Raw genomic sequence first — 26,548 nt, 5'->3', positions numbered from 1 at the left:
AATATGTCTGGGCAGACTGCTCTCATCAGATCACTTGATTGCATTATAAAAATGCGTCCGTGACTGATGATATATACCGGGAGAGCCCCGTGCAAAATGATCGAATAAAAATCCATCTCTAACCAAAAATGCCATCGACATGTTGGGCAGCATAAGCCTGTGACAACATTTCAACACTGAAATGTTTTTTAATATAATAATAATAATAATAAGATCAACTTTTTTTCTAGTGTATTCTTTTAACTAAAGACTACTTTTTCTGTTTTTTTCCCCTTCGTCGTTCAAATTTTTTCCTATTGTGTTTTTATCAGTTAAACGCTCTCTAATATTAAAAAAAAGTGAAGTCTTAGCTACAAAATATTATAGTTTGAAAAAGCAGTTTCGATTGCAAATTTTTTTTCTACAATGATAATTACTAACATACTTTTCTCCTATAAGCCGTTTTACGTATTTTATTACATGTGTTAAAAATAATAAAAGTAAATAAAAATTCCTATTTTTTCATTTTGGATGCGAAATATATTATTAAAAGAAACCAACAATAAAATCAAACTATTTTTGGTTTAAAATCTAACTTGGTTAATCATTTTTTATTATTCGATTGGAAAGTTTTCTTGTGGAATATTTAACAATTTTATTAAAAGGCCATTCCTTTTGGTTCAAAATTCTAATATTTTCGGAGAAATCTGAATTATTTGGTTGAAAATAAACTTTTTTATTACCAATTCAAATATTTGGTTAAAGTTTCAACTACATTGTTAAAAAACATATATTTGTTTGGTTGTATATTCATAATATTAGTTAAGAATTCGTCTTCTGGGGTTGAAAATTCAACTATTTTGGTAGAAAATGAAATTTTTTGTTGAAAATTTTATTTAAAACTGATCCTTTTTGGATAAACATTCAACTGTTTTGTAGACTACTATTTAGATTAAGATTAGATGAGATTTTGAGATTTTAATTAGATGAGAACAAAACTTTTTTGTTAATAATTTTATTACTTGATTAAAAATTTAATTATATTTCTTTAAATTGAACAATTTTGTTAAAAAGACATCATTTTTGTTGAAAATTAAACAATTTTCTCAACAAGTAATCCCATTGGATTACCTTAGGATTTCCTTTCTTAAAACGTTTTTTAAACTACTGTGTTAAACATTTTTTTTTTTTTGAAGATTCATAATTTATTTAAAAATTAATTTCTTTAGTTGAAAACTCACCTGTTTAGTTAAAAATGCATCTATTTTGTTGAAAATGCTATATTTTCACCTGAAATATTAGGAATTTAAAGCGTTTTAATCTGAATTTAATATTACTATCTAGAATAATTTTATTATAAAAGAACTTATTCCCTTCTTTCCGTGAAAAATCTCCTTAGAGAAATGCCTTCTTTTCCAATGCCTTAAATGTTTATATATGAATTTTTTAAAAATAATCAAAACCTTTTTAAAAAAGGAGGAAAAGAGGGAATAGGACGAAAAAGGGTGAAAATTTTGTCCTTGAAATTAAACTAAATACAAAATACAGTATAGTATTTCTAAATTAGCATTAAAAAAACAGTAAAAAGATCATTTGACGAAATATTAGCAGCATTATATAAAAGCAGAGGTTGTTTTACCAGAGGTTTGACATATTAAAACATTCTCTCACTTTTAAGCAACTCAACTGAAAAAATAAAATAAAAAATGAACATAATTCCAAAACTGGAAATTTGTCCCAAATAAATTCCTGCGGAACCTGTAATATTGATCTTTTGGTATTTTCGTTGAAAAATGGGCAATTATTATAGTCAACTTTCACCCAATGTGTATTCAAATCAACATAAGTTTACAATAATGCACTTGCGGATATTGAGAAAAAACGCAAATCATACCTGTAAAATGTATACTAGTCATATACGTAATTGCATTACAGTAAGCATTGTGCCATCAGCATTGGAAGCACTTCAGACCTATTCGACGTAACAAATAAGCAGTGCTCAGGCGCAACTATATTACATTAAAGTTTACCGTTATTAATTAATATTATATAGAAATAAGGTTGACGTAACTTTTTATACTAAAAATTCTTTAAATTAAAATTTTTTTAAATTGCTCAAAATTTTATCAGTGAATGGCAACCTTTATAGTTAAAAAGAAAATCTTGAAGCTATAATAAAGCACTCTCTAAATAACTTGATTCAGTGAATTCCCAGTCAAATGCCACTATTCTCAGTGCCTCTTTTCTCAGTAGATGTTCAATATCTAAAACTGAAACATCGGAAACTTCAGTGACTTTTTACTGATTGTCGGTGAATTTTTACTGACTGAAATCGTGAAAAAAGATTTAAACATATATACTGGCAAAACTTTTTTGTTGAATTAAAACAAACATTATGAACTTCTTTTAGTATTTGTGCAGCCAACCTTTGTTTTGCCCCAAATAAGTTTTGCACAGTAAAAACTTGGGGGTATATTTTGTTGCAGGTAAAATTATAACGGTGTTTATTGTACCTTGATAGTGATTCAAATATCTCTCGAACTTGGGGTACGACATGCAGAGTGCGTGGGGTACGAAATAGCGACTTGGTGGGGTAGGAAAAGTCAGTTTTATCAGTTTACTCCAGAGGTTAACTCGAGACTCGGGTCAACTTGAATCAATGAAAAAGATTCAGTTTTCATATTTAAAATTTATGAGTTTACGAAATAAGACAACCTCAAAACACTTTACACAATATTGTTACACACATTAACACTTCAAATTGATTAATCGCAACTGAGATTTTTTTCATGCCCTACGCAACGAGCAAGCCAATCTCTAGATCTTTGCATTAATTGGAAAATCGTAGGTATAAACGTAGGTCCTCAGCTTTTCTACTGATGTGAAAATTAAGAGAAACAGCATTTACAATACGATCGGTAAAAATATGGATAACATGGCTTTTTTAATAGAGTACACAAGTAAATTTCATTAACCGAACTTCTTATAAAATCTACTAAAAAGTCATGTTGTCCATATGTATACCAATCGTGTCGTAAATTTTACTGATTTTTTTCGAGTGGGACAATTATTCACAAAAGAGCACATGCAACAAATACAAACTGACGTGGAAAGTGTGAACTCAAGACCTATATTGCATATTCCTATTATATTACAACATGCGATTTCGACTTAATTTTATAGGAGTAGGGCAGAACAGATGTTCAGAACTTCATAGATTAACATGAACAAGAACACACGTGAAATATTAAGAGTACATCATCGTAACTGTCTGCTTACTCATCTCTGCTACAATGAATTTCTTATGGTAATCTTCTAAAGCTGACTCGTCAATATTTGTCGCCCTTGCTTATTTAAAAGAAAGTCAATAGTGAGAAGGTGAACTTGCCTCATTTCAGCAGAATAAAAACCATTTACTATATGAACGAACTTTTGTAGAAACTCGAAAAACAAACGAGGAACCAGTTGGCTATTTGAGGCATTATAAAGAATAACAAAACATATTTTTTGTTTTGATAGTGGTTTAAAAGAATTTTACGAGCCTTCTACTTGTAAATGCAAGAAAGGTCTGCATACACGAATTCACAAAACCAAAATTTCAATACACCAGACAATATTTCATTCAGATATATAATTGATCTAAGGACTCAACTCGAATATAAAATAACAGTGATTACAAATTGCAAGCCTTTCCATAATACACCTATACCATAATTATTTCTTTCCTGCACACATGTGTACCTTATGGCCGGAAAGCATTGCGCCATTTCGAGATCAACAGGCAGACCTTATAATTCGAGGTGTGGACCTACCGGTTTGCTTCATTTATACAAATATTTTGACATGAATTTAGTATGCAGTACCAAAATAATTCACTGCATATGATATTGTAAACTGCATAATTTTATAACGCTGAGATCGAAACAAATTACAACAAACAGCAAGCTTTTTTAATACATATGCACTTGTATAATGTTTATTTTATGAACAACAAACTTTTTAGTGAACCGAAAACACATTTCTAGTTAATAAAATTTAGTTCATTACGTCAAATCCTTTTGTTGGTTCAATTTGTTTCTAAGTGCACTATGTAATTTGTTCATAATTACATGAATGGGTCTATTGAAAACTTTTTCTTTTTTATTTGGAGAAATAAAATAATCTAAAGGTGCTTATTTCATGGGAGGAATATAGGAAGATATAGGATTTTATGAGAACATCATTTCCGAGCGAAAACCGGTTCGCAAGATTCGATTGAAGATTTGTATTGCTTCTTCCGGTCGACTTTAAAGAATCGGAAACAGTGTAAAGTGGGGAGCGGAAATTCTAGTATAAACAGCTTTCAAGTTTAATAATAAATATGCGATAAGAGCTAATTTAATTCTAAATAAATTATTGTTTCAATTTTTCTGTATCAAGCCACACACATACCTGCTATTGAAAACTATCAAAATCGACAGTTCAGAGAATTTAATTAAACCTTTCTAAAGCAATTGCCCTGCTTAAACCTTCAGATTGGCTTTCCTTCCTTTTCTTCTTTTTTTCAATTAATTTGCTAAGTCATTATAGACAAATCTAGAATATCTGCTTTTCAAAGAAACTAGTTCAACCGGGCAGTTGGTTTTGCAATTGACGTCATAGATAAGGATATAAGAAATATAGATATATGCTGGATATACACTTTATATTTAGTTAAGTCAGAACGAATAATGCATTATTTGTCAAGGCACTGTAGAGTTTAAAACTCGATATTAAATACAAATACACACACACACACACACAGGCTTCAATATCGAAATCTGGAGAAACCTGCTGTATTCGAAGTGTGACACACTTTTTTTTGATCGTTTATGTCCATGACATCTACTGAGAGTACTCAGAGAGGAGCCTATAAACTGGAAACTTTCAACCTTTCCTTTCATTTTATCTCTATTGGTCTCGTCTCGACTCAATGAAATATCTTATTTCTCAAATGAAATCGAAAATGAATGTTGGTCTTCCCGCATTAAATAAAATTTTTAATTTATATTGTATTTATAGTCAAACTATATCGTTTGAGATATAAATTTTGTTTCTTTGGCTGCTAGAAAGTTACTTTTTTTCGAGAAAACAAGATTTTCCACGGCCTAGGAGCAACAGAGAATTATTTAGAACAATTTAAACTTCGAGATTCGGTGAAATGTAGAAAATTAAAACCTAATTTTAAAAATTCCCTGATTTTTGCACTTTTTGTCGAAAATCCCTCACATTTCCATTATTTTCCGGTTTACCCCAACTTGTCCTCACCCTGCACTAACAATAAAATTTGCTTGTGTTCATACAATCTGTTAAGGAAATTTTTCCTATTCCAAGCTTGCAAAATATTGGTATGTCAGTATTAAAATTTTATTTAACTGATAGCCCACTCCCTAAAAAGTAATGATAACTTTATCGCTGACTTAAGCACTGTATTCATCTTTGAACATGGATATTTATTATTATTTTCTATGCTTCTATTCTCCAAGTGAAAGGAAAATTGTGAGAAATCGACACCTAATGTTACACAATGTTTATTTACAGTATTCATTGCACTTCGAGAACAGAAGTCTATAATTAACTAACTTTAGTTTCTTTCTCAAGATGTTAACTTTGTTACAGGACCTCGAAATAAAAACAAATATCAATTAATGATTTATAACAAAAATACCATTTCCTTTCACTATGATTATAACCTCACAATGCGAGTAATTTGGGAGTATTTAAAAATCGTTGGGGTTACTACAGAATTTCAAATACAAAATGGCAGACCTTTTCCTGGTTTTTTTCCATCGATCTAATTCTTTTTAAATTTCTCATCTTGCCTCATATATTTAATAACGCTTTTTCAGTATAAAACTTAAAATTTAAATTCTACTATATTTTTATTTTAAAATATGAATGCTTCTATTTAAAATTATTCATTCTTGAGACCATTCACATACAAGTACTGTACCTGCACTTTTTAATATTTAAAATGAAGAAAATCTGGAATGATGGATAGATTTGTTTTAAACTAAAATGGACTTAGGAATAAATTAATAAACACTTAGAGGAGAGTACTCGAATATGAGATATTCTCGTAATATGAGAAAGCGGGGTATCAGCTAAACTAAGAGATCCACTCTGTTGGTGCTATCACTAACTTGTAGCCTAATTTCGTGGTATAGTCCATCTTTCATTGGGCTTCTAAAGATTATAGGAGAACTTTTTGTGAAATCGATGGTGGTCAAGTTCTTGGAAGGGAATTCTTTAAACCCTATTTATTATTCATTAAATATGTATTTAACAGTAAAGTTTGTCTGGAGTGATGGGGATTGAATAACTAAGTGGAAAAATATCGATAGTGTTGAAGTTTTTCTTTGTACAGGTCAGACATAGTAAGTCCATAGTTGCACGGTGTGGTTCTCATAATATGAGATACCTGTGGTTTTTATATCGCTGTGGCTGCGCGGAGGAAATTGGTTACAAAAGTGTTTGTGACTACTGCAAAAACTAAATATATCTAAATAGCATTAAGTTTATTCTTCGGAAACATAGAATGAAGTTTTTCATTAAAAATAATACTTTATTTTGAATTTCATTAGCTATTTCCGGGGGTATCTCATATTACGAGAATAGTTTGACGAGTTTGGAAAAAGCACTTTTCTACATTCTTTGTATTTTCAGCATAAAAAAATTTTTTAATAAAATTTTTTATTTGAGCTTTTTATGACAAACTAAATTCCCTTTAAAATGACCTATATTACTTTTAAATTCAGTACATAGTATTCCGACAATCACGCCAAACAGAGTTGGTATCTCATATGTGGGTACTCTTCTCTATATGTATGGCTCGTTAAAATTTTTTTGTTTCGGACGGAGTGATCGAACAAGATCTTCTGTTCTCTCTTTGAATTTTGGTTTTGAAAAAACATTTTTTTTCTATTGATTTCAGTGCATACTTTTTTGGAAAAAATTAATTATATTTAGCCTTAAATTTTTAATTTAAACTTTAAATCTTTAAATTTCTTTATCTTAAATCAATAACGCATACTATTATTTTGTTTCTGCAAAACCACACAATTAAAAAATCACGTAAATGTTTTTTCCGTCAAAGCAAAATAATAGCATGTTTCTTAGATTCAAGCTGAATATATTACAGTTGAAATATGATATTTTTTCATAAAAGTGTGGTATTCACTATCAAAAACTATGCACAAAAGACTTGCTATAATTTTCAAACAATTGGAAATGAATGTTTAAATCTAAGAAAGAAATTATAATTTTTCCTTAACAAGAAAACTTTCACTCCCGAATTGAATTTGAAAACTTCCTATATATTCAAATAAGTTTAAAATAAAAAAATTATGATTAAATTTTATTCGAAACTGTACTTCTCCAATTTTGAAGTTTTTTAATTAAAACGTCATCATTCTTGACAAAATTTTGAAATTCGGCAAAAAATTATCTAAATTCACGTTTGGCTTTAAAAACAAGTATGGTTACATTCTGAAATTCAGATACTAACCTTCTTAAGTAAATGCACATTTTTACTGAATTTGCATACATTTCTGAAATTGAGATGTAACATATTTAAGTATTCTTTTTTATTGTGAACCATACATGTGAGTTTGCTATGTAAGCGTGATAGGGTTTTTATTTATGATTAAAGTTACGTGGAAATATTAACATTTTACAGAAAGTAATGACACAAATATCGAAAGAAAATACGGTAGCCTGCAGCCGATCCATTTCTTCAAATTTTATTGACATTTATGAGTGAGGGAAGCGAGACAAAAGTATAGTGAAAAGGTCACAGAAATGAGATCGCGTATATTCACTTTTTAAGACTACAAAGTCCTAAAAAAACTTCTACTGTTTTCTGGCCAATTACTAGTACTTTTGTTCTCTGCAAAAATATAAGAATAAAGACGAGAAATTATGTCTATAAATTGTTTACATATAGTCTACTGCCAATTCTACGCTAAGTTTCGCTTGGGAAAAGAATTGGTCACACGTTATCCATGCATTCTTAGTGTTAGCTATACTTTAGATTAAGATAATAAAACCAGATGCACTTCTGCAATGCCACCGACCTCTTTTTATAACTTTCTAATTTAGAACCTAATTGGGATTTTACTTTTAGTCTTATGATGTCTTAGAATTTTAGAAGTTTAATCAAATAAAAATATAGATGACAGGATGTCCAAAAAACTTTATTTTCAAAATTCCTGGTCTTTTTCCTGATTTTTCCCTGAACAATTTTTCATTTTTCCTAACCATTAATATTCAAAGAACCGAATTCTAATCTTGTAATATTTTCAGCATACACAGCACTAAATTCCTCTTAAAACAGGGGAAATAGGGTGATTTATTACGAAAATAGGGAAATAACAGGGGAATAATTATTTAAAGGCGAAATATAGTTGCATTTTCAAACAATAAATATTTTACACTAAAAGAGATGAATTTTCAACTGAAAAAACACGAATTATTAACAAAAGTGAACTTTCAACCAAAAAAATTAATTTTCTATCCAGAAAGAAGAATTTTCAACAACAGTTGAATTTTCAACCAAAAAAGATCATTGTAATAAAATAGTTTAATTTTCAATAGAACAATTAAATTTAAAATAAAAGTTAAGCTTTTAACAAAATAGCTGAATTTTCAACATAGAAATATAAATTTTCAAACAAGTGGTCGAGTTTTTAATAAAAAAGACTGAACTTCAACAAAATATAGTTATATTTTTAGCTAAAGAGTTGAATTTTTAAGCAAAAAAGACGAATTTTTTAGAAAACAGTTCAATGATTAACCCAGAAAGTTGAATTTTAAACAGAAAGTTATTTTTGACCAAAAAAAGTTACTTCTCTGCCAAAAAAGATTATCTTCTTATCCAGAAAGACGAATGTCAAACAAAACAGCTAAATTTTGGAAGAAAGAGGTGAATCTTAAAACATGACTTTTTTAATAAAATATTAAATTTTTTAATGACGCAGGTTAATTTTGAACTAAATTAATGAATCTTCAACAAAAACAAGAATTTTTAAAAACGAAGTTCAACTTTAAACCATGTTGTTGGAATTTCAACCAAGAAGTTAAAATCAAAAGAGTTTAAAATCAAAAAATTATAATTTGATTTCATTTCAAACTGTATTTCTCCAATTTTGAAGTTTTTAAATTAAAACGCCATAATTCTTGACAAAATTTTGAAATTCGGCGAAAAATTATCTAAATTCACGTCTGGCTTTAAAAACCCGTATGGTTAAATTCTGAAATTCAGATACTGACCTTCTTAAATAAATGCACATTTTTACTGAATTTGAATACATTTCTGAATTTGAGATGTAACATATTTAAGTATTCTTTTTTATTGTGAACCATAGAAAAGACGAAACCAAGACGAAACCAAGAAAGACGAATTTTCAACATCATAGTGGAATTCTAACCAAAAACAGATGATTTTCAAATAAATAATTGCAACTCAAACAAAAATAACAGATACATCTACTAAAATAGTTTTATTTTTAATCCAAAAAGACAAATTTTCAACAAAACTGTTGAATTTTGACCAAAAAATTACTTTTGAACAAGATAGTTGAATTTTTAACAAAAAGTTAAATTTTTATCGAAATAATAGAATTCTTAACCAAGCGAGATACATTTATTCTGAACCAAAAATAAAATGGTAGACTTTTAAACGAAAAAAATTACTTTAACCAAAATAGTAGGAATTTCTTATTGGGATATATTAATTCAGGACGCACTTTAACGAAAAAAAAAATGAAAAGAAATTCCATTTATGAACGGAAAAAGAATTTTAAACTTAAAGTTGTAAACTTTTAATTTATTATGATTGCCAGTTTATTAAAATGTACCTTATAGAAATTCCCTGGCTTTTAGGCATTTTTTCACAATCCTGGACTTTTTCATGACATTCCCCAACCAACAACATTTCTTGACTTCCCTGATTTCAAGGTTTTTCCTGACCTGTGGCCATCATGTCATTACCCATAAATTTATTAATATTAACACATTTGCAATCTGGATAAACATGTTGAGATAAGATTCTTTATGTTAGAAATTACATTCCCCTCTAAGAGCAAATATGTGCTCGTATGTGCACTAATAGTGAATCAAGCCACTTTGAGATATAGCAACAGAGAGCCAATTTTACATCAGATTCCTCACATTTAAAAGTTGATTTCAAGCTTGCTTTGATTATCAATAAATTACAAAAAGATATAAATTCACAGAAATTTAACAGACTGTTACATATGAAATAACGCTCATAATTTTTTTTCGATTGTATTTATGGGTTTATTGAGTTGAATATTTACTTGATATTATTACTCGATAAATATTGCAATTAATTGTTAAAAGTTCTATTTTTTATAAGAAAATTACAATGATTAAATTTTTGTTTAGATAGCAGGATTAAGAAATTATTAGCAAAGATGGTGTTCTTACATAAAAATATTATTAGTGCCAGCTTGAGGAATTCATTGACATAATCAGTTATAAAAATAATCTTCAAATATAATGTTTTTTTAAAAACTGTTTCCTCTTAGAAAAATTGTTTTAAAGATTCAAGCAAAAAATTTAATTTTTCAAAATTAGAAGCAATAAAGTTGTAGAGAATTTTTTCCGCGAAAAAGAATATGCCATCATTTATTAAAATTTAACCATGTTTAAAGAACTGGTAAAAAGCCACAGGAAGAAAAAATTAAACTTCAAAACATATTGTTAAAATAAATCCTGTTTATAAGTTTGACATTGTTTCATTAAAAATAATGTTACTATTTGAAATTAATTCATCGGTAATATTATTTTAATTCTTAAAATCGTCGAACTATTTTTTCAGAGATCTGATTTTTGGAACGTTCACTAGATTGAGCAATGTATTATTAAAATATAATTTTAGCATTAAAATCTTCTGAATCCTGAATTAACAAAAAACTCTAATTTGCTACCAAATGCCTTATTCCTTGCAGAACTCAAAAAATTCATAAATAAAGTATGCAGATATGAAATCTCGCAAACGACAAAAAAAATTACAAGAGAGAAAAAAATTTAAACTTTTGCGCGTTTGATTTAGAAAAAAAGTTTTAAAAACATAACCAGTTTCGAGAAAAAAAAATCAAAAATTAACTTTGAGCAAAAGAGCCAAAACGCCACAGTATCACATATTTTGTTGATACTTCTTTGTTCGAAATAATATAGCGCCATGCCAGTACGTGTAAAATAATAATCATGTGTTAGTATCTCGTGATGGACTTTGCAAAATAACGCATTTTGAACAATTTTGCGTTAAAGATGTTTGGCAAGTACGCAAACTGAAGCTTTTTGTACGATTTGTTTTTTATTAAAAATAGGGCTAATTACAAAGAAAGATTAAAAAAAAACTTTAAGGAACTCGAAATGTCCTCAAAATAGGTGCTGCGCTATCAACAATTTTCTACAACTATTTTTTGTTCCACAAATTTTTAATCTGAATTAGACCTATTTTTTAGGGAAGTGGCTTAAGATCTCGCGATAAAATTACAAAGCGAAACGCATTTTGAAAATATAGTATGTTGGCGTTTGGGAAGTTTTACGCATACACCCTTCAAATAAATAAAACACATGAATAGATCAATTACTGACATAATTTTCTTGAGAATAGCTAGACGTCTTTTTCTCTGTACCGGAAACCCCTAAGAATACAAAACCGTCATTATCAACATTACCAGCCTCAGAATGAATAGCTCTTTTCTACTTCTAGATTGGTATCAATCCGTTCATTTTATTCCCTATAATTGCTAATAACATTATTATTGCTACATCAAGACGCAAGGATCTATAATTTTCATGAGCAGATTACAGGAAAGTAATGAAGTGTTAAATTATTTGATGGCGGCTCTCTCGCCTAGACAAGTAAACGATTCGCTTGCTCTTTGCTGTTGCCGAAAAAAAATGTAATTCATATTGAATGAGAGCAGTAAAAACTAATTATTAATTTTGGAACATAGGAAGTAATTAAGCGACAAGTAGTGCTAATCTACCTAACGTCTTGCCTGACTGGTTTTTTGTTTGCTAAAATTTGTAAAAGAATGCTGACTGTTTATGTTTGAATTTCAAATTGTTTCAGTTGCAATTAACAGATAAAGGAAATGTATAACTTTTTAAGTATGAACAAATACTTGATTTCACGAGCACGTCTTTCCACTTAGCAACATGAACGCTAGTAATTTAATTTGTACTATTTAGTAAATAAATATCTACTTTACAGTGAAATAGTAATATAAGTCACTTAAATAACATTCGTATCAAAGAAATTTCTTACTAATAATTACTGAACTATACGACTTGGCATTGTCTCATTAGTAATCATTCTTAATTATTTCATAAATAGAGGAAAAATAATGATAATATATATAAACTAGTTTCCAATTTTTTTGCCTAGTGCACAAAGAGAAATTTTAAGAGATTGATTCATGAAACTGCTCCTTGATCTTATTCTAGCTTTGGTGCAAGAACTAAAATCTCAAATCTCCAAGCAAAAATGGAATATTTACATTTTTACTTTAAAAAAGTTAATTTTCAACTAGAAAAATGAATTTTTAACAAATAGTTAGGTTTTCAACAAAAAAATTGATTTTTTACTAAAATGATGAATCTTCAACGAAGAAAATTAATTTTATATTAGAAGCGACAAAAAACGTAAATTTTTTAATAAAAAAGATCAATTTTCAAAAAACATGGCTTTTTATCTCAAAAATATAAATTTACAAATAAAAAAAAAATAAAATTTCAAATAAAAAAGGTAAACTTTCAAATAAAAAGGATAAATTTTCAATCAAAAAAAGGACAGTTCAATTTTCATTTAGAAAAATAAATGTACAAAAAAACAACCAAATTTTCAACCGAATACGTAGTTACATTTTCAAACAAAGAAATAAATATTTGATTAACAGTAGAATAGCTTTATTTTTATTATAAAAAAATCTCAAGCAAATAAAATAAAGTTTCAAAGAAAGTGAAATTTTCTACCAAGCAGATGAATTTTCAAGCAATATAGAAAAAAAATGAATAATGGAATTTTTGCAAATTATCCGAACGACTAGTCCATGCTCTTTTCCAACTCCACGAATTTTTCTGGACGACTAGAATCAGCCTCAAACAAAGTTATGACTGTTAAAATTGAAAAAAAATACAATCAAATATTGAATTTAAACAAAAATTATTTTTAACAAAAAAGATAATATTGAACAAAAAAATGTTTTGCCAACTAATATAATAATTAAAAACTGAAGAAAAATTGAATTTTTAACAAAGTGGTTCCACTTTCCACTAAGTAGTAGTTAAATTTTCAACCGAAAAAGATAAATTCTCAATGCAAAATGTAATAGTTAATATTTCAACCGAAAATTATTTTTATATCATACGAAAAATAGTTTAATTCAACCAAAAAAGTCAAAATTTCCACAAAACAGTTAAATCCCCAACAAACACAGATTAATTTTTGCAACCAAGCAGTTGTAATTTCTAACCAAAAAGATGCAATTTCTACCAAAATAGAAGAATTTTCAACCCGTCAAGGCGAAACTTCAACGAAAATTTTTATTTTTAGCTGAAAAAATTACATTTTAAACAAATTCTTAAATTTTCAAAAAATAATGACATTAACTTCAACTTTAGTTTACCGAAAATTCCCAGAATCCGTCAGATTTTTTCTGAGATTCTCTGCCTTTCTGGAAATCCCGTGCATGTAGCAACCCTAAATTTATTTTATTTCATTATCAGATCAAACTTCAATAAATGCAGATATCGAATAAACAGTTCTTAAACGCACCATATAACTGCCTCTTCTTTTTCCATGACACTTTTCATTCCTTTTATCCTCAATTTTCCTACTCTTCACCGACTGTCCAGTTCCCTCGAAGTTAGAATCAACAACATTGACATCCAGAAGATTCTCCATAGACTTACGATTACATTTTGTGATTCGTGTTTTGGGATTGGTTTTAATCCGATTACCATTTTCATCCTGATATTCATCCCACTCACTAATCTCACTTCGAACATCCTCCAAAGATCGCGCTCTGCCAACTGCACAAGTGCAAGGTGGCACACTATTTCTGCCAATGCCTCCAGAGCTTTTGGCTCTCGTTCTGGGCCTTTCCATCAACATTAGCCTTGGAGACATCCCCATTTGTGGGACTTGCATGTGTGGAAGTGTTTGAGCTGGGGGTGGCATGGCGTTTCTGTACATAGGTGTTAAATAATAATAATCTCTTCCCTTATTAGACGTATTTGACTGCATCCTTGCTGGCATGTAATTATACTCTGGTAGAGGAGTAATCCATTGAGTCAAGGTCTCCACGGGCACAGGCACAGGCACAGGACGATAGCAAAATGAAGGTCCTCTGGATGATCCTGTACTTCTGTATACGGGTGGCCAAGGTCTATGTTTAGTATCACTTCCGAAACGAGGATCCATCCTTGGATCCAAAATCCTTATGTCACCCATTTTTTAATATATTATTTTTTTAATTTACAATTTAAAATTAAATTAACGAATACTTCACTCTTGTTTGCTCACAAGTCACTTTACACCACAAGTTCCGAAATGAAAAACTGTTTGAAAACAAATGTACAAGTTTTTAAATTCAGTTCACGAGATGAACTTCACATTTCGTGAAATGGGGAAAACATGTTTGTGTCGCGAAAATTGAAATTGGTTTAACCGTAAGCGCGAAAATGGAAGAAAATTATATGATAGTGAGAAGAGAGCGGACTGAACTCAACTGTGTGTAGCGAAGGTTCTTGCCGAGTGAGCTCGAATGGATGAGAAACGACCCACTTCTCTTCAAACTCCCCTTCCTTTACCCACTGCTCATTGACTGCAATTTATCCCCAATTTCTGGACCTTCTTATTTAACTAATTATGGTATTATCTTATTTTCAAAATTACCAAGCATATGCAGGTTTCTAAATTGCAACTTGTTATAAAACTGTGGTCTTCGTTTGGTTAACCGAGGCAGAAAATTACATAATTCATGAAACAATGATATACATTAGGGTGTACAGAAAAAAAAAAAAATTGTTTGCGCGAAGTTCTAATAGCAATGAAAAACTTCTTTTGGGAGTCAAAATCAGTCCCTTAAAGCTTCATAAAAATTTCTTCTTTCTCCGTATTCTAGATATAGCTAAGAATCTCAAAAAACGAAGCTCTTCTTCAAATTTGAACAGCAAAACAACTTTTTTTTAGATTTCAATTATCAATAAAAATAATTCAAGGCAATACCTGTGAAGCGATAATTCCGTCTAAATATTTTTTAGCCTCCCTAATTGACTTTAAAGTTTAAAAAACCACAAAAAGTCGAATTTTTCGCTATTTTCTTAGAGTGGGTTTGTACCTACATGAAAAAAAATAATTTTAATTAATTTTAATTAAATAATTAAATATTAATTAATAATAATTAATTATTAATTAATAACTTTTGTGCTATGTAGGTACAAATCCACTTGCTTCTAACTATTTTTTCTGATAATTTACAAACCGAAAATAAATTGTATTGTTAAATGAAGAGCAATATATCACTTTTAAATACTTTCTTATAATTTAAAGTCAATAAAAATAATTATAATGTCAACATTCCTTATATAATATTGTACCAACATATTGCAAATACATTCTCATTATGTATATTACACACTATAAGGTCAACTAGTCGAGAAATATTCCATGACTCTAAAAAATAGCGAAAAAGTCTACTTTTACGGAATTTTTGAAACTTCAAAGTCAATTAGGTAGGGTAAAATATATTTTAACAGAATTATCACTTTACAGGTATAAATCGCTTTGCTTTGGACTATTCTTAATGATAATTTAAATCTTACAAACAAAAATGATGCGCTTTTCAAATTTTAAAAAGTTCTTCATTTTTTTATATGTTTAGCTGTGTCTACGATCCGGAGACAGAAGGAATTTTTTATAAAGCTTCAGGGAAGTTTTTTTGATTCACATAATAAAGTTTCCATTGCTGTCAAAACATCGCGCAAAAAACTTGTTGGTTTTTCGGTACGCCCTAATGTACATGCTCTCTACACTTCAATCAGTAAATTCCCAGTCAAATTTCATTGATTTTCAGAGTTGACGAAAACTAATGTTCTTGAAAAAAGTGGAAAAATTAACTACTTTAAGCTAAGAAGTGACTACTGTTCACGCAACTTATCTACTAAACAATTTCGATTCCATTACACATTTTATTTATCGGCTTGCATTTACATGATTAGATAAAATTCTATTGTTCGATGCGGAAATGCAAGCCAAGGTCACAATTACTAAAATAACTTTACAAATAATGTTACGAAAAATTGTAATTCATTTAATTAAAAGCTAAATAAACCTTTCAACACTTAAGTGCCGTATTTATATTCAGATAATTTACAATCCAAATAGCATTAAATTATAAATTAAAATAATTTAAATTTAAATATTACAAAATTCACATCCTAAATTATTTCATACCGGGAAGATAGGCTAATTTTTCACGAATTAAATTCATTATGGAATTCTTAACTTCCTAGCGTTTCAAGTAAATAATTGCAATTTCTGCTGAAGACATTAATTTTTAACCAAGAGAATGAATTTTCAGCCGAGAAGATTAAATTTTTACTTAAAACACGATTTTTCGACAAAACACATGATGCCACAACAAAATACTCGAAAAAGATCAATCATCATAAAAAAATAAAATAGTTAAATTTTCAGTTAAAACCATTCATTTTTAAGCAAAAAAGAAGACTACCAAATAGTTAAATTTTCAAACAAAGAGATTAAATTTGAACTAAAATAATGAATTTTCACACAAAAAAATTAGCTTTTAGCAAAGTAGATCAATAAAAAAAGTCGAATATTCAACAAAACAGTTAAATTTTATACCACATCAGAAGGTTAAATTAAATGTTTAAGCACTTTTAACAAAAAATATTAAATTTCTACCAAAAGAGATACATTTTCAATAAAATGGATGGATTTTTAATCAAACACATTCATTTTCGGACAATGACATCAATTTTCTACCAAAAATATGAGTTTTCAAGAAAATACATGAATTTTTATGCATAAAGATGAATTTTCAAAAAAGATTAATTTCCTACAAAAACGATGAATTATTACAAACCTACCAAAAGAGATCAATTTTCATCAAAAGAGTTGACCTTTAAGCTTAAACGTGGAATATTTCAAAAACCTTTAAAAGGATACATTTTTAACAAAAAAGATTATTTTCAACCAATACTGTTGAATTCATAACGAAATAGTTGCATTTTCAACAAAAAAGATTAATTTTCTACCAAAAGAGATGCATTTTTAACAAAAGGGTTACATTTTCCAGCTAAAAAGTTGAATGTTAAAAAAAAAGAGTTTTTATACCGCAAGCATAAACTTTCAACAAAAAAATTAATAATATTTAAAGAGAAAATCGAGAAAAGGAAGAAAAATAAAGGTTTTTCAACAGTAGGGGAAAAAAGAGGAAACGTAGAAGCATGGGAAAAAGAGTGTGATCCCTGATATAAGTTCATCACGAACAAGTACTTTTGTACGTTATCTTTTGTATTTGAACATTTTGTATAAAATTCAATAGAGTTGAAAAAAGCATTGTTTGAGGAATAATAGTTTTGTGAAATTTGCTTGAAAAAGTTACTTTGAATATAAATCACTTTCCTAGGAAAATTAAACTTAAAGTAAATACAACAAAAAATTAATAAAAGTTACAAATTTGTACAATTTGTAACAAAAAGTTTCTCCGCTGCTTTGAATATAAATCACTTTCCCAGAAAAATTAAACCTGCACATTTAATACCCATAAGTAACCAATTATTATAAGTATACCTGTAACAAATTTAAATTTCACTAGTAGCAGAATAATATCAAGAAAATTTGTGCTTAATTTATTTTAAAAAATTCAAAACAATAATATTTTATAAATGCTACAAAAATTGATACAAATATGATAAATAATCATTTTAAAAATATTTAAAGCATTTACATATTGTTTTTAAATGTCGACATTTTTGCATCAAGTTTAACCCCAGGGAAGAATCTAGGGAAAAACTTCCAAGAATTTTATTCAAATTTTTCCAAAACAACAAAATTTAACGTTCTTTTGCAATATTTTAAAAATAAAATCGACACTTTTCTTTCAGTTATTATGAGGAACAAATTTTATGTTAATTTTGTAAAAAAATGAAGTTAATTTAGGTAGTGTACTTGTAAAAATTTCAAGACAATTGTATATTCTTAGAAAATAAAATTTTTATATTGTACTTTATTAAAATATATTATATTTCCACAATAAAATATAATAAATTATAGGGAAATAAATTTATTTGTTAACTTTTGTAATTGATTTACTGTAACATTGTACAGGGAACTCATAAGTACACCGTATCTGCTGTACTTTTTTGAGACTCGATAAGAAATGAAGGAGAAATAAAAATGATCGTTGTTCTACAGGGGATGCAACAATTTTCACAAGAATCGTTTTCAGTGATCAAAATTCTTGCACAAGTGTCTGAATACTAGCAGTAAGTTTTGGCTTTCAGCATATTTTTTTTTTTTGCACATAAATTTCTTCGTACCGAGCGGGATGAATTCTCGTAGTTTTTAAAATTTGTTTAGAACATTAATTTTTGGAAATTCAATTACTGCAAGAAATTTGGTTGAATTCAATCAAAAAATATTTTCAAAATTTTTCTTATTGTCCTATCAGGGTTAATTTGCGCCCGGATGCTCAATTGTGAACGATTTGTTACGAGAATTTCAAAAAAATTGCAATAGATTTCAAAGATAACAAGACATTTTGGCCATAACTAGGCGACATTTCGGTTAAAGGTCGAAAAAAAATATCCTGATATTCAATTTATAACACTTTCTCCGTTTTAAATCTGAAGCTATGATGCAATGGCTGGAAAAGTGTTATTAAAAGAGACACGATGGAGATACATTGGGTTATAAACACATCGTAGCTTCTGCTTAACACACTTCCTATTTATGTTCTTTAATAGTATAATAATAATAATAAAATGTGTTAAATGTTTATACTATAGCAATCATTGAGATACTTACAAATGTAATAATTTAATAACTTTATCTTCTTTATTCCTTTAATAAGTTGGCTGACGTTATATACTAAAACATAATTCTACTACAGTGAATTCTGTAAAAAATGATTTTTAAATAATAATATTCGCAACTATTTATTGTATGTGTTCACTATTTTACAACATTCTGCACTCAATCTTTGCAAGATTGTAGAAGATACTGAATTTGAAAGTTAATTGAAATATTAATGAGGTATGTATATTTATTTTCTTTCTGAAATTATAAAATCGTAATAATTAAACTCTCAAGAAAACAATTGGTTTTTTAACCAAACAGATAATTTTTTTAACTTTCGAGGATGTATTTCTAACAAAGATTAATTTTCCAACAAAAGACGAATTTTTAACAATATACATCAATTTCAATCGAATTTTTTAATTTACAACTAAAAAAAAGCTTTTAATAAAAAATGAATTGGTTAAATTTTTAGTTTAAAAAAATGATTAGGAAAAAATATATTTAAAAAGGCAAATTCTACAACAAAAAACTCATTTTTAACAAAGTAGCTGAATCCTCAAACAAATAGATGAATTTCCAACAAACAAAAAAAGATGAATTTTTTACACAAAACGACGAATCTTCAACAAGAATTAATTTTTTAAACTTAATTTTTTAGTTGAATTTTTTCCCAGAAAAAATAAGTTTTGAACCAAAAACGAAATCTTTAAGTTTTCAGGTAAAAGAATCAATTTTCAAAAAAAAAAAAAATACGAATTTTGAACTAGTTGAACTTAACCAAAAACCACACATTGTCACTTTCTCTCATTTTCAGTCGAATCCTCAGCACAAGATGAAGTTTCAACAAACAAAATTTATATTTAAAAAAAAGACGAATTTGCAACAAAGTAGGGGAAGGTGGGGCATGATGGGGATGCTAATGTTTAAAGAATTTTTTTATTGTAAATGAATTCGAAATTCTAAAACAGTGATACCAATTGCAAGTTTTACGAAAAACTCACTTTCTCTCCATCTTGCCCCGAGGATCTGGCAAGATGGGGACCAATACAGGAACCCAGCTACAATGAATCAATTATTATCCCATTTTCAAGAATCGTGTTTGTTTCCTTCGTACTCAGGATTTTCACCAATTTTGTTACATATTCTAATGTCGTTTGTGGAACGCCGTGAGCATCAGCAGTCGTAAAGGTCACCACAAATTACAGTGTAGACTAGGGTGGTCCAAAAAAATTTTTTATAAATTTTTATACAAAACGCCCGGAAATTTGTTCGAATCGACAAAAAAATAAACGCATTTTTTTTTTGAAAAAAATAATATTTAGAGGTGGTGCAAGCACCATGAAGTATAACACGTATTTCCCATAAGAAAAAAGGCGTTTTTGTAAATTTTATTCAGAATTCTCAATATTAGGTGAATCGAGTTCGAAATTCATAATTTTTCTTCACAATTAGTCACAGAATACGAATAAAATATGACTTTTTAAATATCACCCCATAAGTCTGTTTTATAAGGTCCCAAAAAACCCACATAAGTGAAAAAATGGGTTTTTCGAGTTTTCGGCTCTAATTATTATTTTTTGCGATTTTTTTCTAACGCGGATTGTTTCAAATACATGAAATACTACTTTATACTGATAATTAGATGTTTATTTAAATTGTTTAAACAATTTATTATTGTTTTGAGCAACTTTCTCTCAGAAAAGGGTTAAAAAGTCAAGGTTTTTTTTTAATTTTTCAACTGATTTTTAACGTTTCAGTTAGATCGAGGTAATAATCAATTAAATTTAAGTTTTGGGCATGAAGAAGCTCTGCGCTCGATGGGTGCCGCGTTTGCTCACAGTGGACCAAAAACGAATTCGTGTGACAACTTCCCAGCAGAATTTGGCATTATTTTCGCGTAAGCCGACCGAGTTTTTGCGCCGACTCATAACCATGGATGAAACCTGGATCCACTACTACACTCCTGAGTCAACGCAACAGGCAAAACAGTGGGTTCAACCGGGTCAAAGTGCTCCGAAGCGTCCAAAAACGCAACAATGGGTCGGAAAGGTTATGGCCTCCGTATTTTGGGATGCACATGGCATAATATTCGTGGACTATCTTGAAAAAGGTAAAACCATAACCAGAGCATACTATTCATCATTGTTGGACCGATTGAAAATCGAAATCGCCGAAAAACGACTGCATTTGAAGAAGAAAAAAACCGCTTTATTATCACGACAATGCGCCTGTTCATTCATGCTTAGTTGCACAAGCAAAATTGCATGAAATCGGCTTCGAATTGGTTCCTCAGCCACCGTATTCACCAGACCTGGCCTCCAGCGACTATTACTTGTGCCCTAACCTGAAGAGATGGCTCACCGGTAAGCGTTTTTACTCAAATGAGGAGCTCATAGCTGAAACTGAGGCATATTTTGGAGACCTTTCGATCGAGTACTTTTCGGACGGTATCAAAAAGTTAGAAAATCGTTGGACTCGCTGTATCGACCTAAAAGGAGAGTATGTTGAAAAATAAAACCGACTTTGGCCAAAAAAACGTCTCCGTGTTTCATTTTTCAGGGACTTATCAGACTGCCTAGTAGTTGACTTTTTTTTTTATAATTCCGCACCATGCTGAAACACACAAGTGTGCAATTGGCAAATATATATAAAAAAAGAATGCCCGAGATCTCCCCATCTTGCCGCAGATGCATGTTTTTGTTCAAGAATGAATTGTACAATTGCAAATCAACATTTCGTAATTACCCTTAGTTTAAATTTTACGCTACGGAATACACATTCAAATAATGGAACTAGTTTTTGGGCAACTTAAAGTTTAATGATACTTACTTAAGTATTTATAATAATGAATTATTACATGAAGGCTCTAAAATGAGAAGCACATATTTCGGACTGTAAATTTAACGGCGGAATCAACTGTAACGCTTAAAATTACACTGGAGCGATTAATCGAGAAAATTAACACTGTTACCATTAAAGTAAGTTGCAGTTTTCGGACCATATTACCGACTCCTGGTCTTGCCCCGCTCCCCATATTGCCAAGCCTTCTCCTACATAAATTTTCTACTAAATAGTATAGTTGAATTTTCAAGTTATAAAGGACAAAGTTTCATTCAAAAATATAATAAACGAATTAGATTAATTTTTAACAAAAATTGTTTTTTAATTTTTAAGCCAAAAAGTCGAATTGTTTTACAAAGCAGTTAAATTTCCAACCCGAAAATATTATTTTTCAATTAAAAAGTTAATTCTCTAATAAATAATTAATTTTTCAAAAACATCCGTTTAATTTCTAAAGAAATAGTTGAATTTCTTGCAAAAATAATTGTATTTTCAACTACTTAAAAATACGAATTTACAACAAAAATTTTAACTTTGAAACAAATAGACCAATAATGACGAATTTTTAACCAAATAGTTAAATTTTCGAATAGAAAAGATCAATGTTCAATTGAAAATATCAATTTATCACTAAAATAGGCGCAGTTACATTTTCAGTTAAAAATTACATTTACAACCAAAAAAAAATTCTAACGAAATAGCACAATTTTTACAAAGGAAATGAATTTTCAACTAAAATAACGAATATGAAGACAACATAATGCAATTGAATACAAAGATTAAAATATTCGCATGATTCATTACGCAGTTTATCGAGATAAAAACCCATTTCCGCTTTGAATTAGGATTTATCCTCTCACCACAATGTGCGGTAGAATTTTAGAGTATTTCGAAGCCAGTAAAACATGTTTTAACAAAAAATAGCACTTGCATGGTTATGCTGTGAAACCCTTTAATTATAATGGTCAACAAATTACATCAATATATGGTGTTTTTTAGAGTAAGGGCTCTTCAAGACCTATGGGAGCCGATATTAACTTTCGCTACAACTGATTTCACTTGTTACCTTTATTTTTCTCGTATAATCTCTGAAATTATTATAAACTCTCTAGAAATCACCAACAGCATTCGCCGGATATGATAAATGTGGTAGGCGTTAAGAAATAAGGTGCAGTTCCCTCCATTATTTTCTGCAATGACCAATTAAGAAAAAAAATCTACGTCAGTAGTACCGAAAGTAATATTCAATGGGTGAGTCGTAAACTTTAATATATGATCTGCGCCAAAACAGTAGTCTAAAATAATATAAACTTCAAAACTTATACATACGTATCTAACAAAACGTGATCTATACATACCTTTGGGAAAAGTATATATCTAGGTATAACATAAAATATGACTAATATACAGTAATTAATTTAAAAACTCTGAAACAATTTTTCTTTACTTAAATACATAATTATATGTGAAACGCTAATTCGGAAATTCTATATTTGCATATAAATTAGAAAGAAAATTACAAACATTTTCAGGCGTTTAAGTTTTATGCGGAACCCTAATTGCGACATGCAACGTAAAATAGAAAATTAGGTCTTTTCAGTAATTTAAGCTTCATTAGATAATATTGCTTCACTTTAAAATTAAACTGGAAATTTCCTCAATTCTTCTCAAAGGGAATATTTTTTATGTTTGCAATAACTTTCTTCGTATTATTAAAACTGTATTATGTCTAAAACAAAACAACTTAAATCCCTAGGTAATAAAACAAAATTGACATAGACTTCACTTTGTAAATACAGCAAAAAAATAATTTTATTTCGATCTATCTATTCATTGGTGTTGCTAATCTCCTACCAATTATTTGGAGAAAGAAATTTTTTCTGAAAGATAATAGATTTAAAAAATATTAATATTAATTTCTTTTCCTAATGTATTCTTTTCAGTACAGAACGCTGAGTCTACTATTATATTTTTGGTTAATAATTCACCTTTTCTGTTCTAAAATTTTGCAGCTTTGTTGAAAAGTTAATTACTTTGCTAAAAATTGAAAACTGCTTTGTAGAATATACGTCTTTTTGGCTTGATAATTCAACAATTTGGTTGAAAGTTTTTTTTTCTTCGCTAAAAAATCTTTTTGTGCGAAAATTCATCTCTTTTGATAGAAATTTCATATTTTTCGTTAAAAGTGCAACTGTTTGGTTTAAAGTTATTCTATTTTAATTCATGATTCAACTGTTTTATGGCAAAGTCGCCCTGTTTCAATGAATTTAATTCTTTTTAATTTAAATGTAAAATCTTTTTTTGTAGAAGTATCAACTATTACATTTGTCTTGTTAAGAAATCATAATTTGTTGTTGAGAATTGAACTAATTGCTTAAAAGTTGAGCCACTTTGTTAAAAATTAGTTTTCTTGGCTGAAAATTCATCTCTTTGATTGTAAATTTAACTTTTCAAGTGAAAAGTCATCTCTTTGGATAAAAATATAACTAGTTTGTCAAAATTTCACTTTGTTTTTATTGAAATTTTTTTTTAAGATTCATCTTCTTTGTTTGAAAATTTAAACACTTGGTTAAAAGTGGAACTACTCTGCTAAAATTTAAATTTTTTGGTTGAAGATTGCTGAGTTTAGTTCGAAATCCGCCTCTTTGTTTGAAAAGTCAACCATTTTCTTGAATATTCGTCTTTTTAGCATGGGAATTCAACAAATTGGTTGGAATAGTATTATATTACACACCTAGGCCAGAAAAATTGGAAAGTTACAGCTGTTAGAACAAATAGCTTTACGTCATTGTTTACGTCGTTCTTGAACATTCAAACGCGTTTTTCTCGAAACCACGTTTTTCGAATTGGCCGGCATGATATCTCAAAAACGGTTTGACCGATTGCTTTGAAATTTGTAGGGTAGATTCAGCACATGTGTACGTATGGCCTGAACTATGATAATTAAAAAATTCGGTGCCGTTTTTTTTCGTGAGGAAATAATCGAGAAAAATCATAAAACTTGAAAAAAAAGTTCAAAACCATGGCAATTACTCAATTTTCAATATTTTAAAAATATTCTAGTTCAGGCGATGGCCACAACAGCTTCACAGATGAAAATGCCGTTTGGTTTTTTGATTTCAAATAAGCCGTTCGCCCAGAATCATGCCGGCCATGAATACACTTTTTTTTATATGGGTGCCATCAGAGTTGCGTCATATGCATTATAATAAAGATTTTGGGTTCAAACTTGCGCAAATTACTGTTCAAATGTGAATAAATATTTAGTGAAAAGTTCAAAGTTGTATATTGTTATCGTTCGTCAAAAAAAACTCCCAAAAAACATTTTAAAAAACGGGCCGTCACACGGAGTGACCGCCTTAAAACGTCGTATTTTTCATTAATTGAACTCTTTTTATTTGAAACTAAAATATTTTTTGGTAGAAACATCAAGTAACACATATTTTGTTCCGAATTTTTTTAAATTTAATTATTCGGTTAAGATTTTAATTAGTTCAAAGATTTTTTTTGTTTTTTAAAGATTCATTACTTCAGATGAAAGTTTATCTCGTTGGTTGAAAAATCTTCTTTCCTGATAGAACAATAATCTACTTGGTTGAAAATTCTTCTTTATGATTTCTTCTTTATGATTAAACTATTTTGCTAAAATTAAAAAATTTCGATAAAAATCTATCAATTTTATAGAAAATACAACATTTTCACTATCGTCTAGGAAATATTTGAAACTAGTATCATAAAAAAGTATATCTTCCCAAGATTTGTAAAAAAAAACGGAAAATAAGGTCAACATTCTCGATGCAAGGTGCTTTGGGGAATATTAAAATTTTTTAGGGAAAAAAGGGGGAAAGGGGATTAGGTGAAGAAGAGGATGAAGTGGGTTCCTTGTTATTTTACATTAAGTTTCGTAGACGGAGAAAAATATCCATTACATTTTATAGAACTAATCCTATAGTAGAGGACACGATGGGTAGTTTAATAAAAGTTGAAATCGCCTTTGTTTTACATTGCGTTACAAACGAAATGTGTAACAAAGTTCTATAAAATTTAAAGGCAGAGGTGACGCCATCTCTATTAAAAGCCACGATACGAAAAATGTAAAATAGTTCTATAAAATCTAAAATACAGTCTATATCGAAGAAATCTCAAAACTATCGAGAACAGTTCTATCAAATGATAACCAATTTTTCGCCGCAAAAAATTAATCTCTTGTATTATTATATAATTACTATTATATGCTCACATATTTTTTTACGTGTTCAAGTACACAATTTATTTACTATTACACAATCACTATACTGTTTATAATGGCACGGTATGAAAAATTTTTATTCGCCTTGGGGTTCGAACCCTATAAAGTTTCGCATTCCTATTTCCTAACGCCTAAAGCCTCTCGGCTAACCTAGCTGAAAGTATTACAAAAAAAATCTGAAATATAACGGACAGCTGTGCATGGCCGTCTGCAAATTTCTGTGAACCATTCCATAAAAAATATTGCTACGCTTATAATAATATATGTACTACCAGGTGTATACATATGAAAGCGGTATTGCCATTTAGCGGCCAGTAGGCACACTTGTAGGCACTGTCGGAACTTACCATTTGTGCTAATTGGCGTATTGT

At 29.0% G+C, this 26,548-nt stretch overlaps 1 protein-coding gene across 7 annotated transcripts in view; it reads right to left on the bottom strand.

The window, feature by feature from the left end:
* LOC117176019 (WD repeat-containing protein 47) overlaps positions 1–26,548 on the bottom strand; it is a 249,114-nt gene that overhangs the window by 25,118 nt on the left and 197,448 nt on the right. Inside the window, exon 1 of one of the 7 annotated variants that reach the window (XM_033365977.1) lies at positions 13,811–14,764. The exons of the other annotated variants lie outside the window; for them this stretch is intronic. Within the exon in view, the coding sequence (XP_033221868.1) occupies positions 13,811–14,488 (678 nt within the window). The 5' untranslated portion in view covers positions 14,489–14,764. Of the gene's footprint in view, positions 1–13,810; positions 14,765–26,548 lie in introns of those variants that run through there. 7 annotated transcript variants of the gene reach the window in all.

Source organism: Belonocnema kinseyi, chromosome 7, assembly GCF_010883055.1.
Source record: "Belonocnema kinseyi isolate 2016_QV_RU_SX_M_011 chromosome 7, B_treatae_v1, whole genome shotgun sequence".
NCBI lineage: Eukaryota > Metazoa > Arthropoda > Insecta > Hymenoptera > Cynipidae > Belonocnema > Belonocnema kinseyi.
This window is presented reverse-complemented; position numbering and strand designations above follow the sequence as displayed.